This window comes from Coptis chinensis, chromosome 3 (assembly GCF_015680905.1).
Source record: "Coptis chinensis isolate HL-2020 chromosome 3, ASM1568090v1, whole genome shotgun sequence".
NCBI lineage: Eukaryota > Viridiplantae > Streptophyta > Magnoliopsida > Ranunculales > Ranunculaceae > Coptis > Coptis chinensis.
The window spans coordinates 60141928-60161122 of record NC_141458.1 but is presented as its reverse complement, the minus strand read 5'-3'; the positions used below and the strand labels follow the sequence as shown (position 1 = coordinate 60161122).

The 19195-nt window shown below is 36.3% G+C and overlaps 2 protein-coding genes across 4 annotated transcripts; both read left to right on the top strand.

Annotated features, from left to right (window-relative positions):
• The first annotated feature begins 977 nt into the window (after positions 1-977).
• LOC147510245 (phospholipase D alpha 1) lies at positions 978-4939 on the top strand. The gene is made up of 3 exons (XM_086602260.1): positions 978-1203; positions 2008-3907; positions 4143-4939. The coding sequence occupies exons 1-3, from the start codon at positions 1096-1098 to the stop codon at positions 4574-4576; spliced, it is 2442 nt and encodes an 813-aa protein (XP_086458386.1). The 5' UTR covers positions 978-1095; the 3' UTR covers positions 4577-4939.
• A 576-nt stretch (positions 4940-5515) lies between these two features.
• On the top strand, positions 5516-9871 carry LOC147510244 (uncharacterized). Of its 3 annotated transcripts, none has more exons than XM_086602263.1 (5): positions 5516-5799; positions 7404-7660; positions 8134-8221; positions 9351-9417; positions 9505-9871. In XM_086602263.1, the coding sequence occupies exons 1-5, from the start codon at positions 5744-5746 to the stop codon at positions 9556-9558; spliced, it is 522 nt and encodes a 173-aa protein (XP_086458389.1). In that variant the 5' UTR covers positions 5516-5743; the 3' UTR covers positions 9559-9871. The 3 variants fall into 3 exon arrangements, with proteins under 3 accessions (XP_086458389.1, XP_086458388.1, XP_086458390.1); XM_086602262.1 differs by having other exon boundaries at positions 5608-5799; positions 9309-9417; XM_086602264.1 differs by lacking the exons at positions 9351-9417; positions 9505-9871 and adding an exon at positions 9122-9273 and having other exon boundaries at positions 5608-5799.
• Positions 9872-19195: the final 9324 nt, after the last annotated feature.

Genomic DNA, 19195 nt, shown 5'->3' with positions numbered 1-19195 from the left:
GTTCATAACTCATACCAAATCAATATGTTCCTTTAAAACAAGTAAATATATATAACCACTATACAAGAATGTGTATATAATCGTTTGAATTATTGTCCAAGTTTCAGCATTCAGGATTGTTTTCGAATTAATATTTTTGTTTTGTTGGTTATTTGTAGAAAAAGGCTCTCTTCGTGGTGGGGCAAATTGGAATTAATGACTACAACTATGCCTTTTTTGAGGGTAAAACCCTGGAGGAGGTCAAATTCTACTACCAAAACCACTATGCTTCCAGATTATTCCAGTTCCTTTGCTCCTTAAATTCTGCATTACCGAGGCCTCCTACATTATATATCATTCCTTTTGGTATTAAAGAGTGATATCTTATCTAAAAACGATTGTAAAACAGAGTTATTTTAGATAATTATCTATGAATCCATTTAGAAATCTATCAATAAAATCGATTGTATCTATCAATAAAATCGATTGTTGTGTCACAGAAAAGAAACTTTAGTCCGAATCAAATCTCAATCCTCCAGCCCAAACATATGCCACGGGACAGGGTAGTGTACATAATAATTGCTCATATAATGATCCTTAAGCAGAATTTTCTTAAAATACCACGTGTGCACCGGCTACTTTTGAAAAACCGGTGCGAAGCTCGGTTTGCATACTAGTTAAACCACTAAAAAGAAATAAAAAAGGCTCAGACAAGACATTGATTGCCCCCTAGTTTGTGCAAATTCCAGCGTTGACCGTCTAACAAAAAAGAGTGCCGACAGAGGAAACCCGCTCCAGTATTTCGCGAGACACTAATTACAAGTGCGTCTCCCAGCATTATAGTTGCATATAACGTCAGCCAGCACAAAATGACAAAAGATCATGACACGTGATCCCCGAACGGATAATGTCCCATTAACAAAATGCAATTGGAGGTGTACTCGATAGAAAATAAGGATTGAATTTGAGACCCAATCTCATTATTCATTTATTATTGTCTTTTATTGTTAGCGCGGGCTTCTCGAGCGGATCTCTCCTTTTTTTCTTTTATCTTTCTCTCCCTTTGGGCTTCAAGTTTTCCTTATCTGTCTCTTTCAATTCATTTGGTGTGAAAAGATGGCTATGATTTTGCTCCATGGTACACTGCATGTCACCATATTCGAAGCTGATTCCATTGAGAATCCCGATAGAGCTACCGGTGCTGCCCCTAAGTTCTTTAGAAGGGTATATACTTGATTGTATTTTTATTATTATTGCTATCTTTCACATTTTATACATTGTAATATTATAAAAAGAAAAAGGAAGTTGCCCAATGTTATAGCTCGTGATATGTATGATACAATTAACCTATCATTTACCTTGTTTGAAATTGAGCTTTGGATCTTGTAGAACTGTCTATCACACACTATATATGTTTCATGTTACAGTACATGATGGCAACTTGGATTAGTTTGCTCGAAATGATTTTGATAGATTCTAAGTTGCAGCATTTTGTGTGGAACTCTTTTAGTTAACAAGTTTGAACATTCAATACATGTTTCTCAACTATGTGCATTGTTCATTTCGTCAGAGGATGAAAAATGGATGTATTTCATTTATTTGGTCACTATGTGTTGTCTTGAATCATTCAACCAAAAGTTATACTGTGATCTCGTTGTAAATAATATGTTTTTTGGGTTTTGTATATCTTGGTATGTTTAGATCTGTCTGTATTTATGTTTTGATTTTTTTTTCTTATTAAGTTTTACCTTTGTGAAAATATAAATACGACCTCTCTTGGATGCTTGTGAGAAACTGTTTTAGAAATCTGGTTGTGTCTCAAAGTTACGTAATATAGAAGGGTCATTGTATGTCATTCTAGTATGTATTGTCCCTCTATTCCATTAGACAACAGATATCTGTTTGACCATATTTTACATTGCTTTTGGATGTTTTGCTTCATTTCCTTTTCTGTCTTATATGTCTTTTCTGTTTTGGATGTATTTGACTCCTCTGTTTCTCAATTTTAACCTTGTATATTTCTTGTAGCTTGTGGAAAACGTTCAAGAAACTGTTGGTGTTGGTAAAGGCACTTCCAAACTCTATGCGACAATTGATTTGGAAAAAGCTAGAGTTGGCCGGACCAGAATGATTGAAAAAGAACCTATCAATCCCCGTTGGTATGAGTCTTTTCACATATATTGTGCCCATTCGGCTTCTAATGTTGTCTTCACTGTTAAGGATGATAACCCTATTGGGGCAACGCTGATTGGAAGAGCATATATGCCTGTTGAAGAACTTCTAAATGGTGAAGAAGTGGACAGATGGCTTGATATCCTGGATGATGACAAGAACCCTGTTAAAGGTGGTGCTAGGATCCATGTGAAGCTGCAATATTTTGACGTATCTAAAGATCGTAACTGGTCTCGTGGGATTCGGAGTCAAAAGTTTCCTGGGGTTCCTTACACATTCTTCACTCAGAGACATGGATGCCGAGTTTCCTTGTACCAAGATGCCCATGTCCCCGACAATTTCATACCAAAAATCCCTCTTTCTGATGGGAACAATTATGAGCCCCATCGATGCTGGGAAGATATCTTTGATGCGATCTCTAACGCAAGGCATCTGATTTACATCACAGGTTGGTCTGTGTATACCGAGATTTCCTTGGTGAGGGACTCGAGGAGACCAAAGCCAGGAGGAGATATTACCATTGGGGAGCTGCTCAAGAAGAAGGCAAGTGAAGGAGTTAGGGTTCTTATGCTTGTTTGGGATGACAGAACCTCTGTGGATTTACTGAAGAAGGATGGATTGATGGCCACACATGATGAAGAAACTTCAAATTACTTCGAAGGTTCCGATGTGCATTGCGTCTTGTGTCCCCGTAATCCAGACAATGGAGGAAGCATAGTACAGGACTTGCAAATCTCTACAATGTTCACTCATCACCAAAAGATTGTGGTAGTGGATGGTGACATGCCCACTGAAGGGTCTCAACAGAGGAGGATTGTGAGTTTCGTTGGAGGTATTGATCTGTGTGACGGAAGGTATGACACGGCTTTCCATTCCCTTTTCAGAACCTTGGACACTGTTCACCATGACGACTTCCATCAACCCAATTTCCCTGATGCGTCAATCACTAAAGGTGGCCCGAGAGAGCCCTGGCATGATATTCACTGCAGACTGGAAGGACCTATTGCGTGGGATGTGTTGTACAACTTCGAGCAGCGGTGGAGGAAGCAGGGTGGGAAGGACCTCCTTGTTCAGCTCAGAGACCTTGCTGACAGCATAATTCCACCATCTCCAGTTATGTTTCAAGAAGACCGTGAAACATGGAATGTTCAGTTATTCCGATCAATTGACGGAGGAGCTGCTTTTGGCTTCCCTGAGACTCCTGAGGACGCAGCTAGGGCAGGGCTTGTCAGTGGGAAAGATAACATCATTGACAGGAGCATTCAGGATGCTTATATAAACGCCATTCGGCGTGCAAAAAATTTCATTTACATTGAAAATCAGTATTTCCTTGGGAGCTCATTCTCCTGGAAGCCAGATGGCATCAAGTGTGAAGACGTTGGTTGTTTGCATCTTATTCCCAAAGAACTTTCCCTGAAAATTGTAAGTAAAATTGAAGCTGGAGAAAGGTTTACTGTCTATGTTGTGGTCCCAATGTGGCCAGAAGGGATACCAGAGAGTGGATCTGTTCAGGCAATCTTAGACTGGCAGAAGAGGACAATGGAGATGATGTACACTGACATTATTCAGGCTCTTGAGGCTAAAGGAATACAAGCAAACCCGAAGGAATATTTGACGTTCTTCTGTCTGGGGAATCGGGAAGTGAAGAAGAGTGGAGAGTATGCACCTGCGGAGCAACCAGAGCCTGATACAGATTACAGCAGAGCTCAAGTATCTCGGCGTTTCATGATATATGTTCATACAAAAATGATGATAGGTAAGTGAAGGTTTAGTGTTTACCCAGAAATTCAATTTTAACTCCTATTAACTTTTATAATCAAAATTAATCGTGAAAACTCTCCAAATCACAACCCTTTCAGTCCAGTTAACTTGAAGCTCATTTGTAAAGAGAGTTCTTTCGTCAAGTCTTTGTACAGCACTATTAAGTTTTTGAGCTTTCATTTCTGATAACGTGTGGCGTTAATTTCATTATTGGTAATATGTTCTTGCAGTTGATGATGAATACATAATCATTGGATCTGCCAACATAAATCAGAGGTCAATGGATGGTGCAAGGGACTCCGAGATTGCAATGGGTGCCTATCAACCACATCAGTTAGCAGCTGGCCAACCAGCCAGGGGCCAGATCCATGGTTTCAGGATGGCATTGTGGTACGAGCACCTTGGCATGCTTGATGACACATTCCTCCAGCCTGATAGTGTGGAATGTGTCCAGAAGGTTAACAAGATTGCTGACAAGTACTGGGACCTTTTCTCGAGTGAGACTTTGGAACAAGACCTGCCGGGTCACCTGCTCGCCTATCCTGTTGGAGTCGCCAGTGATGGTGTGGTTACAGAGCTTCCAGGAACTGAGTTCTTCCCTGACACTAAGGCTCGTGTACTTGGTGCCAAATCTGACTATCTTCCTCCAATTCTCACTACATAAATGGCCTCTGTTTCTACTGATGGCAATAAACTAATAATCACATCTTCCTTTTTCTCTGTCTCTGGCTCACTGCATTAGCAGTAGCAATAAGTTGGCCTTCTTCCGCCCTTCCCAGTTTGAAGTTGCTCATATCAGTCATACTTCGACTGTTGATGCTTGTATGAGTTTGCTTAGAATGAAGCTTTTCTGCCAGGTAGCTTGGAAAGCTTTGATAAATGTTACTGTAAGCTGATTGTGTAACTGTGGGTTGGTGTACTTTTAGCTTGTTGAATTCGCAGTTGTTGTTAAGGTTTACACACTGCCAATTACTGTTTAAAACAATAGTACTGCCAAGATGATTGAAATATGGTAGTCTTTGTAGTTTGTACTATCGTGTTAATCTATTTTTTTTTTTTCTTTTGGTTAAAGATCCTTCATTAACTTTAAAATTAATGAAGGCAGAGGTACAAACACAGCATCTATGGCCGACTGGGCTACTTCATGAGCCTCCCCAGTGGTTGCCCTACTGGCCCAAAAGAAAATAACTTGACTGACATAGATTACAAAACAATAATTAATCAGCTAAGTCCTCCACTGATTAGAGAGTCTTCATAAGCTCCTTATTATCACCCAGCACCAGCACTTGTCTCAGCTGTTGCCTGTCTTTGAGTCTAGCGGCTACCACCTCCATACATTTATGCTTGCATGGGATTTTGAGCACTAAAACCAAGTCAAATTCCATGTCCTGCTCTACTACTTGTCTAAAGTAAAGTAAGATGGAGTGTCAACTCTAAAACTGAGTTCTTATCTTTCTTATAGGCATCCATCATTATCTCGAGACCGATACATTATCTTTCAAAATCTCATACAACAAAGCCACAATATATTCTTTCGCCATCATCATCGACTAATGAAAACCGGGCCCACCCTTAGAATAAAACTTTATTACTTTTGGCAGTTTTGGGACGGGGTGGGGGAGTAAATAGATGTTGGGGGTGAGAATAAGGAGTTCAATGATTTATTTATATATATATATTTTCAAAAGTCCCATTGACGAGAGAGAGAGGTTTGGAATTCCAAAGTGGGCTAAAAGAATTCAGGAAAGGAAAAAAAAAAAAAAAAAAAATTAAATGCAGTGGCTATATATCTTTCCTTCCTGAATTCAATATCTGAATTAATAAAATTTAAATGCTACTCGGCAGATCTATTGGAGCTTGGATCCGTCATTTTTTTGCTTGTATGGGGTAAATTCAATTGATTCCACGTTACTTTTATATTTCATTCATTTCCTATAATATAATCATTTTATTTGTCATTTTGAACTATGGTTTTAGCGTAGCTTATTCATTTCGTTGAGTCATTCTATGTTTGAGATTACAAATTCACTTGTTTCTTACCAAGGCAAACAAGTGCAAGGGATTTTACAAAGTGTGCTGCCTAGGCTTTCACAAGGAACCTACATTTTTTACTTCAAGAAGAAATAGTGGACACTTCATATTATTAAAAATATATGTGTCTGACACACAAGACACACGGACACGTTGTGCATTTGATTTCAAACTAGGGTTTCTTCAGTACCCTAGAAGACTAAGAAATAATCTATTCAGATAGTTACAACGCAATGATATGCCACCTTTCATGGTTATTTATTTGTAAGGAGGCGCTTTATAAGGTGCTGAGCCCAAGAATTAGTTGTGTGACTAAAGAATAGTAAAAGTTTTGTTTTTAATTAGTTGTGTCCACAGGTATCCGTGTCAGACAGCGACACGTGTATCCGTGTTAATGTGACTTAGGTTCTGAATTATGTTTTCACTCTTCACAGTTGTTCGGAACACTTACTCAGATGTGTTAGGGGATAACATTGAAACTGATAGCACTCAGGTTGGCGAGGTAGTAATAATTGATACGGTTTAAAGTGTGATTCTTAGGTGCCTGTGGTGTCCAAGTACTGGAACTGTTGTCTATTAGCAATGTTCGTAACACAAGTTAACGTTTAAAAGTAAAAGACATGTTGCAATTCTGTTCAGAATGACATACCTGAAATTGTGTTCATTCTTTTTGGTAAGTGGAGAAACATAAGAGATGAGTTATTTTACCTGTCGCAGTTCAGTAAAGGTGTAAACATAAAAGGGCTGTGCTGTTTGCCTTTAGGGATGAATTTAAGGGTGTGTTTGTTATGATGGAAACACTATGGAAAGGAAAGGAAAATAAGAGTGGTCCACCTTTTCCATAGTTTTTAAGGCGTTTGTTTATCTATGGAAAGGAAATGGGCTTTTCCATATGGAAACAAAATCATAGAAATGGAAAAGGTTTTGTGTCCTTAGCTAACCCCTAAAAATTTTGTGGAAAGGAAAGGAAAGGAAATAGATAGACAGGACTTACTACTAATACACCCATGACCCAACAATACAATTATTCCTTTCCATTGCTTTTGCAAACAAACATGATTATTCCTTTCCCCAGTTTTTACTTTCCTTTCTCCAGTTTACCAAACACATACCATTTAAAATTATTTCCTTTCCATTCCATTCCATTCCATTCCATAGTGGACCACCCATTTTATTTCCTTTCCTTTCCATGAGTTAAAATTTAACAAACACACCCTAAGTGGATGGAAGATGATGGGAAGAAAAGAGTTAGTAAATAAATAAAAATCTAACTGTAGATTTTTGCTCAAACGACCTAATATGCTTTTTGGAAGTGAATGTACCTTAAGTTGAGATTATGGAATATTTTTTAGTGTTACTTTTTCTTGAATAATCATAGTTGATTGTTGCAACTGCAAGTTATTGGTATTGATTTGCTGATATTAATCATTGTTGTGGTAAACTGATTTGTAACAGAACAGAGGTTGTCTTGGATGCTGTACTAAGGCAACACCAATTATTGCCGTTGATGAGCCATCGAAGGGGCTGAAAATTCAAGGCCGGACAGTGAAAAAACCCAGTATATCAGAAGATTTTTGGAGCACAAGCACCTGTGAGATGGATACCAGTGCAATTCAATCTCAGAGAAGCGTTTCTTCTATCAGCACATCTAATCAAACCCTTGAAGCCCATTGTGGGCTTGGTAGCACAAGCAGCCCTACCGAGTTTGTAAATCATGGCAAGTATAAAAGTTTTCAATGTTCTTTTTGTAGGACTTATGATACTAGATTCAAAACATTCTTGTCTTATCTATGATGTACAGTCCATAATAAGTCCATTGATAAAAACCCATATGCATCCTGGCTTGAAAAGCAAGTGGATTGCTCCTTCCCATCGAAATATTTTAATTACCATATAAACATGAATCAAAAGTCACATTCTTCCTGTCAGAGTGCAACTATCAACCATTGAATTCAACTTGTATTTTAGTTTCATGTCTCACGACTCCTTTAAATGATTCACTCATCACCAAGCTGCTAAATGTGTCAAACAGGCATTGCATCTGCATCATTTTTAGGATGTGGGGTATTGGTGAATATAGTCATTGTGGCAAGTGTGCACCCGCATTTTACCGTCGTGGGGTTTGTTCTGTGTTTTCTGCTCATTATCTTTGAGTAATCTCCTTTAAGTTGTGGTAACTACTTCTTTCAGGTTATATTCTTTGGAACCAAACTAGGCAGCAATGGATTGGAAATAGGCCCAGGAATCGGACACATCATGTTCGAGAACCACGATTAAGGTTTGTTGTGTGCTCTTTTTCTGGGTTATGCTGGTGATACATAGGCAGTTGTAGTATAGGGATTTGTTGAACTGAATCCTTTTCTGAACTATGTCAAATAGTAAAGTGGCACATGTTATGCGTGTCACGACTCACAAGTCATGACAGTGGAACAATAATATGGGATAATATATTCTTTTTCACATTAGACGGTGGAAAAAGTCGCCAAATATGGTTGACGTTTATTTTTTTGTTGTTTCAAGTAATCAATTGTATGCTGGATTTTTAGGGAACATCAAAATACAAAGATGACAGAAGTAAAAGCATGTTCACAAATTTAGAGAGAATAAAAACAATTAGTTGTTAATATCATATTACAAAATTTAACATTTACTATTACACTAAACCGTTACTTACAATTCAAATTAGTACCGCAAAAGATGCATTCCTAGTAGTTAGGAGGTCCAACTATTTTTAACTTTTTAACTCTGGAACTCTGGAAGATATAAATCAATCTAATGACCTACTATAGCAGGAGCAAGGGTCCTCAAATGTAATGGTGTGAGAGAATCTGGATTGGTTCCATTTTGGAACTAACTTTTTATAGAGGCGTAGTGGTATAAATTGGGTTAAAGAATGCATAAAACGTGGGTAAGAAACTGGTTTTACCTTATTAAGTGGAAGACAACTTTGTCCCCAAGAATGTAAAAAGCCTGATTTTAAGCCTTTGATGTTACATGTAGTGTATATTTCTCCTCTAAATAAAGAAGAAATTAAGTGATAATCCACAACATCCTTTGCAGAAATGGATCAACCTATTTTTGTGCTCCATTTCAAGTTGTTTGAGACATCAGGATACCGAAAAGTAATTTTCTGACCATTTTATTTTTCTGGTTGTTCTGGAAAATTCTCCATGTGCAGCTGTGTAGAGTTTCATCAAATGGACTGATTATGCTTAGAAAGGAAATATATTTGGCCCTGATCTCGTGTGAGCCGATTTATCTTTTAGACATGCGGGACCTCATAGAATGCAGTCCCCAGTCAAATATATCATGTGTTATTAAAAGTTACATTCCATATTCATGATGTTGGTGAATCTTTTGGTCAGAAATTATTGTCTCTGCAACGTTAAATCGTTCTGGCTTTGCAGTTGGAATGTGACCTACGACAGTTTACTTGGGACCAACAAGCCTTTCCCCCAACCCATTACCCTTTCTGTAAGTATACTCTGTAAATGTGCTAAGTTAGGCATGTACTAGATTTCTATTAGGTTATTAACTGCCGTTGGCTTGGACAACTTGCAGGAAATGGTGGATTTTCTTGTTGATGTTTGGGAGCAGGAGGGAATGTATGATTAAATGAGTGAGGCTGCAAGGATATGATCAATCAAAGGTTTTCTAATCGGGGGGTGCCTTCTACTATTGTAAAGACGCTGGGGAGCAAATAGGCATTTAATTGTGTTAATTGTAATATTTGAGTCTGGCCGTTTCATGTTCTTCTCCGTTGGATGTGATGTACAGAAAATAGAAAAAATGGCTTACACAGTTCCGTATGCAACTGAATAGTAAGCAAAATCGTACTCTTCCCACCTTTTACTACCGTTTGGAAGATCACTTATGTTATCTCTTCATTTTTTTACTTGACATTTGAAAGCACCCTCTGATTTCGTCATTCCCTTGTTTATCTTTCGTTTCACGTTCGATATTGTTATAGTTAAAAAACACGGAAAAGAAGAAAACAGTGAAAAAACCGTGCGTCTGAATAACGGAGCCAAAAAGTTATCAAACATTTCTTTTTAACATTTCTTTTTTGGGATGGAAAATGAATGTGTTATTCCTTTTGAGAGCGCAAACAGTGCTTGAATCTTTGATCAACCGTGTTAACAATTGTTACCTGACAAACAAGATAGTAGAGTTATAATGCATGGCATGTGGCAGTCGGGCACTACATTTTATGTACAGTTGTCCACTGGACGTCTCTTGGACTAACACCTGACGCAAGAGAATGAAAGGAAAACAAGATAACACAGACTGCTTTCTCAAGTACATACCAGAAGCACTTAGAACATTAGTAAACTCTTTCTCGTCTACCAAATAATCAAACTAATTGCATATCTTCTCACGTTTCTAGTCCTATATTTTCAACTTCAAAAATTCTATAGCATCACACAATTTGAACCGAATGCGCAATTTGAACTTCTATGACTTGGTTGTTGTTGATTCTACCATTAATTACCACTATCAAATTGACAGAAGATTTACCTTTTAATATGTATTCATTTCTCATTTTGAACATCCAGTTAACTAAGGATTGAACGATTTTAACCTTTCCTAATTATGTTTTCTTATTTGAAACTAATCGACATTACACTGACAGGGGCAGCTCAAGGCTATTCGGGCCATAAGCGAAGTTCAAATAGGGGCCTTCTACAATTAATACCAATAAAAATTGTTTACAATTTATTGCTTTATTTACGTTATTTCATCATATGAGTGCAAATCCTCATCTTTTATCCGGGCTTGGGACCGGCAATGTATTATCAAAATACTTTGGCGGATTTAAAATTTTTTTTTTTACGCAAAGAAATTTTTACATGTCACAAACTTCAATTAAATTTCATTTTTCTTATTTTTTGAGCTGCAAAATCACTAATTAAATCTTTGTATTCAAGTTTTTCTAGAAAATCTCTTTCTATAGATAATGTAGCTAATCCACTCAATCTTTCTTGTGACATGGTTGATCTTAAGTAAGATTTAATTAATTTAGTTTTGAAAAACTCCTTTCTGCTGAAGCAACGGTTACAGGTACTGTCAACAATATTCTATAACCTATATAAGCATTTGGAAAAAATTATATTCTTTTTAGATAGTTCAATATTTTAATTGCAGATTCATTTTTGGTATCTAAAATTTCTCTTAGTAGTCTTAATTCTAAAAACAAATCTGTACCATAAATATCACAACTCTCTCCATGTTTCAGAAAACTTTCAAGATTAAGACAATATTCTTTTAACCTATCATCATCTATTGATTTCAATTTTTTCACGTCAAATAAAAATCCGAACGTTTCTTCAAAACTTTTTAACTGATCAAATCTATTATTAAAATATGATATCGCTTGATCAATTATATATAAGAAAAAATTAGTTCTAAATGACTCTTCAGATGTTTGAGTTACTTCATTGTCAACATTCTCATCAAATTGTCTCTTTCTCCGAATTACACGTTTTTCATGAAATACCGGTTCTATATCCATTTGACGTGCAATATCCACAGATGCTATTTTAGCCTTTTCAAATCCATCTTCTCTGTACTTTTTAAAAAATGTGATTAGACCTTTTATTTGATTTATAGCCATGTCAATGGGCATATCTTTAGATTGTAAATCCTTACTAACCAAATTCACAGTAGCTCATATATCATACCAAATAACCATTCCAAACAAAAACTCATAATTTTCTAAATCATGCAATGCTAGACTTTCGGCTTCACTATTTGTTTTTGGATCCTCACTAATTTTTGCTAGCTCAAATAGAGCATCCCTAATTTCTGGCGCTTGAGTAATCAATGCTTTAACACTCTCAACTTGACTTTCCCAACGTGTTGGTGACAAAGTCTTCACCGTATACTTAGTTAAATACTTACATAAAACATCCCATCGTTTTGTAGGGGAAGAAAACAAACAATAAATATGTTGCAAAATTCCAAAAAATGATATTGCCTTTCAACAAGAATTCGCCATATCACATAATACTAACTTAAGACTGACATCCACATGGAGAGTAAAATGCTCTAGGATTTATATCTAACAATCTTTTTTGGACGCCTTGATTTTAACCTTTCATATTTGATCCATTATCATACCCTTGACCTCTTATGTTGTTAAAATCTAATTTATATTCTTCTAAAACACGTAATAGCTCATTAAAAAGTCCTTTACCTGACGTGTCTTCAAAAGTCTAGAAAATACTCTTCGATTCTTATGAGACTTGAGGAAACGTCTACACAACGTAATATGACAGTCATTTGTTCTTGGTGACTAATATCAGGAGTGCAATCAAGTATAACAAAATAATATTTTGCTTCCTTAATTTTCAGAATAATTTTATTTTTTTATTTCAGATGCCAACAATTATATCAATTCATTTTGTATATTGTGACTAAGATAATGAACCTTTAATTTATCATGTTTGATACGCCGGAGATGTTCTTGCATAATTGGGTCAAACTCTGCAATCATTTCAATTAAGCTAAAACACATACCATTATTAGCTTCATAAATTTTCTCATTCTTTCCACGAAATGTCATATTGTTTTTAGAAATTGTCTTAACAACAACAATAATTCTTAGTAGTACATTACTCCAATGTTCTTTTTCCCTATCAATTTGCTCTTGGATATGCTTATCAATTGTTGTTTTGCTGTTTAATCTTTCACTTAACTCTTCCCAACGTGTCAAATTATCAATGTGACCAATTAGAAAGTTCATGTTTTTAAGTTTGGTACCAATATTTTGCCAATCATCAGTCCTTCACCGCTTAATTGAAATTGGGTGCAACTTGAGTTAAATAACTTACAACATAAACAAAAAACCTTATTGCAATATTTTGAATATACTAACCAATTTCTATCAAACTTCTCTCCATTTGGTGCTACTTGGGTGTAAAATTTAGCTGAAAATTTTCTTTTTGTTTTCATATCAATAGGAAATTCTACGTCACTAACTCTAATTGGACCCTTCTTAACTAACAAATCTCTTAGTTTTGTATCAATTTTACCCCATCGTCCAGGGTCATAAATATCTTGAACTAAAGAGTTGGATTGTTCATTGAGGTTCTCATCAATACTAGCAAGCAAGTCTTCTGTTGAGTTATCATTTCTTTCATTTGTTTGATTTTCTTCAATGTTATCTTGAACAGAAACACTAGGAGCAAAATTTACATTAGGATCAGTATCAATGTGTTCTATATTTTCATCATTATCCACTTCTATTGGTTGGTCAGGTTGTTCATTTACTAAATTATCACTTGAACTAACCGATTCACTTTGTTTATAGTTTTTTATAAATTTAAAAACAGCTCCTCTTTGAGATTCAATCGCCTCATCTACTTTTCTCTTTTCTTGACGATTTTGATTACCGGATTTATACTTTCAGTTCATGTTAAAACAGTAAAATAATATGCAAGCAGCAAGCAATAAGTCCTCACCTAGTCACATAACATACCAAAAAATAAAATAAAATGGAAACAATCACCATGAGATGAAGCTTAATTGATAGCCGAAGTCGCGTTCGAAGTATAGGGTAAAAAAGTAGACAATCCACGAGACCACGACAACCAGTCAACCACTTTGGCTAAGCAACTAGCCCAATTATACCTGTTAAAACCATTATACACTATCCAAAAAAGAAAAGAATGAATTTGAGTGGAATTAAATTAGAATTTATAAGATAACAATTTAACAATTAAAGTAAAAAAAGACACCAACCTTTTCTTTTCTTTTATCTTTCTTGAAAATAGAGAGAAGAAGAAAAATATAGAGAGTCAAAGAGAATGAGGGATTATAAAACCAAAGAAGGCAAAAAGAAGATGATAGAGGTAAGAGTCTATTGTTGGTTTTATAAAGAGGTGAAGAAGAACGTTGATTAGTTATGGAAGTGTGCATTATTTTGCTTGAGAATTGAAGGTGTGGGAAACGGTGGAGAAGCTGAAGGCGCGAGAAACAAAGGGTCTGTTATCTGTATACCGTTTTTTTTTTCTTTCCAATGTAAAAACGTTTTTTTTTCCTCTTACCGCGATAGTGGACTGGGTAGTGGACTGCACTGGACCGCTGGAATATATTGGGGGCCCCTTGAGCTGTGGGGCCCTAAGCCGTTGCTTATTTTGCTACATGGATGAGTCGGCCCTGTACACTGATGATGATAACAAGTGGGATACCCGGATAGGTACATTGATGATTAATTAATACAGTAAACAAGATTTACAACTTTACAAAAAAATTGTCTTAAGTAATAGGTCAAAAGTTTAGGATATTTATCCATGGGTTGTCTTGTACGATTTTTGGATCATCGGAAAACGAAGATAGATGGATGCAATATATCAAGAGATAAATGGTTAAAGTGAAAATAAGGAAAACAATTAATGGCGGTTTACAAGAATCAGTTCTTGTTTGGTATGTAGAAATAGTAGATGATATTGAGGTTAAAGATGGGTCGATGGGAGTTGGTGTTAGCAAAATAAGGCACGTGAGTTTCCCTTGCCACGTCATTGTGTTTGCCTATTCGATTCATAATGTGTGTTGCCGTAGAAAAACTGTTTCAACTTAGCATGTGTTGTATATGTTATCAGTTCTTTAAACTAATAGTATTCTGTAGTCGAGAGCTGTAGGAACCAAACATGGCTTTAGCTCGTTTGGTTCCAAAGAACTTACACTACAAAGTGGTGATCCCCTCCTTTGCTTCATCTCGGCTGATGGGTAATTGCAGAGAGGTTGATTTGCCAAACAAACAACAAGAAAATCTGCGTTCAATTCTTGTAGCTTCCAATGATAAATATGTGGTAAAGGATGACAAACCCGATCATGAGGGTGGTGCGATTAGTGTGACTAAAGGTGGTTATAAGAAACCGAGGTTGTTCCCCGCCTCACTTCGTAGAAGAGGTTGTGGTGGTCTTTGGAGACATGTCACCAATAAGGACGTCGCTCCCTTCGATCTCCAGTGTATGGCCTTTCACTTTCTCAAAAAGATTAAATCAAAGATTATGCTACGTATACTCTATCTTTGGTATAAAAATTTGAATTAGCAAGGCATTAAACGTGTTGATTTCTTTGTTAGAAAAATAGATTTGCACAAATCCATTGAGATATGAATGAGTAATTTGTCTCCCAAGTTATCTCACATTGAGATGAAATGGATTTATCTTGAAACAGTACGTAAAGTGAGAAAAACCTTTTCAAAAGGATGCACTAGTTCGAAACAATGCATCATGCCGAAAAGGTGTGACCTTTCGAAACAGTGTTTTATGCCGAAATGGTGTGTCTTTTCGAAACATGTGACTTTTCAAAGAGTTGCTTACTTTTTCCCAAGAGTCACTGTGTTGTTTCGAAGAGGCACCACTCACCTATAAATAGTGGATGAATTTGGAGAGAAAGACACACCAGATCACACAGAGTTTTTATCTTTCTCTTCTCCCCCTGTTCTTAGTCAAATACTATGTTGTGTTCGCTAATTCTATAGAAGTGAAGTACTAGCTTTCTATAGAAGGAAATCCGTTATATCTTGGGAGACAGTTTCCCATCAATCTTCAAGCACCGTGAGGGGGAAAATCTATTTTAAGGACATAGTGTATCTACACTAGGCTCGGATTTAAGAAGTACAAGACACGTACAAGACAAAAGGTTTGTATAGTTTGGTAATTGGTAAAGAGTAAGTACAATTAAGTTGTATATTCCTAACAACTTAAGACATATTTTTTTTTCTTCTTCTTTTTTACCGAACAGAATTTGTTTCTGTTTTCTTTTCTTTTTTGGTTTAAAGGAATAACAAAGTGTGGTTATATTTCAGAATATGGCAACACCACCAGTTACACCTGTTGTTACTGTTCCTACTATTGTTTCCCATTCTGTTCCTCATGGGGAGAAGCCTGAAAAGTTCAATGGAACTAATTTCAAGCGCTGGCAACAAAAGATGCTCTTTTATCTGACCACCCTTAACTTGGCAAGGTTTATGTGGGGTAAGGCTCCTGATGTAAGCCTTGATGAAACCGACAAGGAGAAGGTTTTGGCCAAGGATGCTTGGTTTCATGTTGATTTCTTGTGTAGAAATTATGTCCTTAGCGGGTTGGCTGACTCATTATATAATGTGTATAGTGTGTTCAAGACTGCTAAGGAACTTTGGGATTCGTTGGACAAGAAATACAAGAGTGAAGATGCTGGCATGAAGAAATTCATAGTTGGCATATTTTTTAATTTCAAAATGACGGATAGTAAGACCGTCATAAGCCAAGTCCAAGAACTTCAAGTAATCCTCCATGATGTCATTGCTGAAGGAATGACCCTAGGAGAATCTTTCCAAGTGGCTGCTATGATTGAGAAATTACCACCATCTTGGAAGGATTTTAAGAACTATCTTAAGCATAAACGCAAAGATATGAATCTTGAAGAACTGATTGTCCGTCTAAGGATAGAGGAAGATAACCGTCTATCTTAGAAAAGGGCAAGGATCCCATGGTGGCAAAGGCCAATGTTGTGGAAGGATCAAGTGCTAAGGGAAAGAGGAAGCGCCAAGACAAAACTCAAGGCGAAGATGGTAGTGTGCCTACTAAGTTCAAGGGCAAGTGCTACAACTATGGGAAGGCTGGACATAAGGTAAGTGAATGTCGCAAGCCAAAAAAGTACAAAAAACAAAAGACTGAAGCAAATGTGACAATGGACACGCTTTCTGACAATGTTAATGACATGAACCTATCTATTGTGGTTTCTGAATGTCTCATGATTGGAAATGAAAGGGAATGGTGGGTGGATACTGGTGCTACTCGCCAAATATGCTCCAACAAGTCGATGTTCACCACTTATCATGCTGTGGAAAAGGAAGAACAACTTTTTATAGGAAACTCTTCTACATCCAAGGTTGAAGGCAAAGGAAAGGTGGTGATGAGGTTGACTTCTGGGAAGGAACTAACTCTAAATGAGGTGCTCTATGTGCCTGCCATTCGCAAGAACTTGGTTTCTGGGTCGCTGCTGAGCAAGAATGGCTTTAAGTTAGTCTTTGTTTCTGATAAATTTGTGCTAACTAAGAATGATGTATTCGTGGGTAAGGGCCATCTTCAGGATGGGCTCTTTAGGATGTCTTGTTTTACTATTGTGTCAAAGAGCGCCAATAAAGTTGAATCTTCTGTTTACTTGATTGAGTCTTTACATGTATGGCATGGTAGATTAGGACATGTTAATTATGATACTTTGCGTAGATTAATTAATTTGGACTATATACCAAAGATAAAAATAGACCCACACCATAAATGTGAAATTTGTGTAGAATCCAAGTTGACCAGATCATCCTTTCATTCCATTGAAAGAAGTACTGAATCTCTAGACTTAATACACACAGATATATGTGATCTTAAGTACGCACAAACTAAAGGTGATAAAAAGTATTTCATTACTTTTATTGACGATAGCACTAAATATAGTTATGTTTACTTGTTGAGAAGTAAAGATGAAGCAATTGAAGTGTTCAAACACTATAAAAATGAAGTTGAAAATCAACTAAGCAAAAAGATTAAGGCTATAAGGATTGATAGAGGAGGTGAATATGAATCACCTTTTGAAGGTTTCTGTTCTGAACATGGAATCATTCATCAAACTACGGCTCCTTATTCACCTCAATCAAACGGTATTGCGGAACGAAAAAACCGAACTCTAAAAGAGATGATGAATGTTATGTTGTTAAGTTATGGTTTACCCCAGAATTTGTGAGGAGAAGCTTTCCTTTCCGCCAATTACATTCTCAACAAGATTCCTAACAAGAAGACGCTTAAAACACCATACGAATTGTGGAAAGGTCATCAGACTTCCTACGAATTCTTAAAAGTGTGGGGGTGTCTTGCTAAAGTGGAAGTCTCTAAACCTAAGAAGGTGAAGATAGGACCCAAGACTATTGATTGTGTGTTCATTGGATATGCAAACAATAGTAGTGCATATCATTTTTTGGTTCATAAATCAGAGATTCAAGATATACATGTTAATACGATTATTGAGTCAAGGAATGCTTCATTCTTTGAAAATACGTTTCTGTATAACATGTGTATAGAGCCAAGTTCAACAAAGAGAACTTTAGACGCTACAACTAGTAACCATCCTACACAAAGTGAAATTGAGGGAGGAACCTAGACGTAGCAAAAGGTCAAGGACGTCAACGTCTTTTGGACCTGATTTTCTAACATACTTGTTGGAAAATAATCCTCAAACATTCAAGGAGGCAATGTCATCTCCAGAAGCTACTTATTGGAAAGAAACAATAAATAGCGAGATTGAATCCATAATGCAAAATCATACATGAGAATTGGTGGATTTACCACTAGATTCCAAGACTTTGGGATATACTTGGATATTCACAAAGAAATTTAAGACTGATGGATCAATCAACAAGTATAAAGCTAGATGATATAAGCTTTTTACTACGTTAGAGATTTGACTCTCTAATTTGGCGAAAGAGCGAATTCAAAGTTTCCTTACTCACGATCTTCGTGTTCGTAAAGTTGAAATAAGGATTCGAACCAACCTAAAGTCTAGGACAACTACAATTTGGTTTTTACTCTTAGGGAACTAGTGAGTAAGTGAATACAAATACTAAGTTTCTTTCCTACACAAACATTAAAGAAAAACATTAAGATTAGAAATCATGAAACTAAGACAAAATACAAATTGCTAAAGAAAAGGTGGAGAGCTAATCCTCCTCATGTGAAAATAACTTTTTGTTGTTGAATTGAATAGGTTCATTTGATTCTTCCTAGACTCATAGACAGGCCCTAATGGAAGAAAACTTGATCCCTAACATGTATGGCTCATCTCTAAGCTCATACATGTTAGCAAATGGAACCAAGCAATGACTTATCTCTAAGCTCATCACTTTGATTCCTAACTAGACACTACACCAACTATCATTTTGGGATAGGATGTATGTCTAGTTATTCTTCCTAAATAACTTACCAACCTAACAACAAATATTTTCCCTCACATTAGTTGGATTAACTCCCCAAAAGGGAAGTTAGCTCATGATCCTTGGGATAAAGGATTATTAGTTAGAAATACAAAGAGAGAGAGAAAGAAGAAAAAAAGAAAAAGTAACTATCTAAACTCACTTGATTTTTATTTATTTTCTAGAAGAAAACCAAAGTTTCCTCCATTAAAACTATTACAAGCTTTTCTTACAAAACTAAAACTAAATAATAAAAATGGCTAAGGAACTAAAATAATACAAGGTAAGGAAAAGAAGTCAAGG

Coding starts and splice junctions, on each gene's coding strand:
- LOC147510244 (XM_086602262.1), top strand. CDS start 5,744: ATGCTACTCGGCAGATCTATTGGAGCTTGGATCCGTCATTTTTTTGCT. Junction 7,661..8,133: donor TACCGAGTTTGTAAATCATG/GCAAGTATAAAA, acceptor TACTTCTTTCAG/GTTATATTCTTTGGAACCAA. Junction 9,418..9,504: donor CCCAACCCATTACCCTTTCT/GTAAGTATACTC, acceptor GACAACTTGCAG/GAAATGGTGGATTTTCTTGT.
- LOC147510245 (XM_086602260.1), top strand. CDS start 1,096: ATGGCTATGATTTTGCTCCATGGTACACTGCATGTCACCATATTCGAA. Junction 1,204..2,007: donor CCCCTAAGTTCTTTAGAAGG/GTATATACTTGA, acceptor TATTTCTTGTAG/CTTGTGGAAAACGTTCAAGA. Junction 3,908..4,142: donor TCATACAAAAATGATGATAG/GTAAGTGAAGGT, acceptor ATGTTCTTGCAG/TTGATGATGAATACATAATC.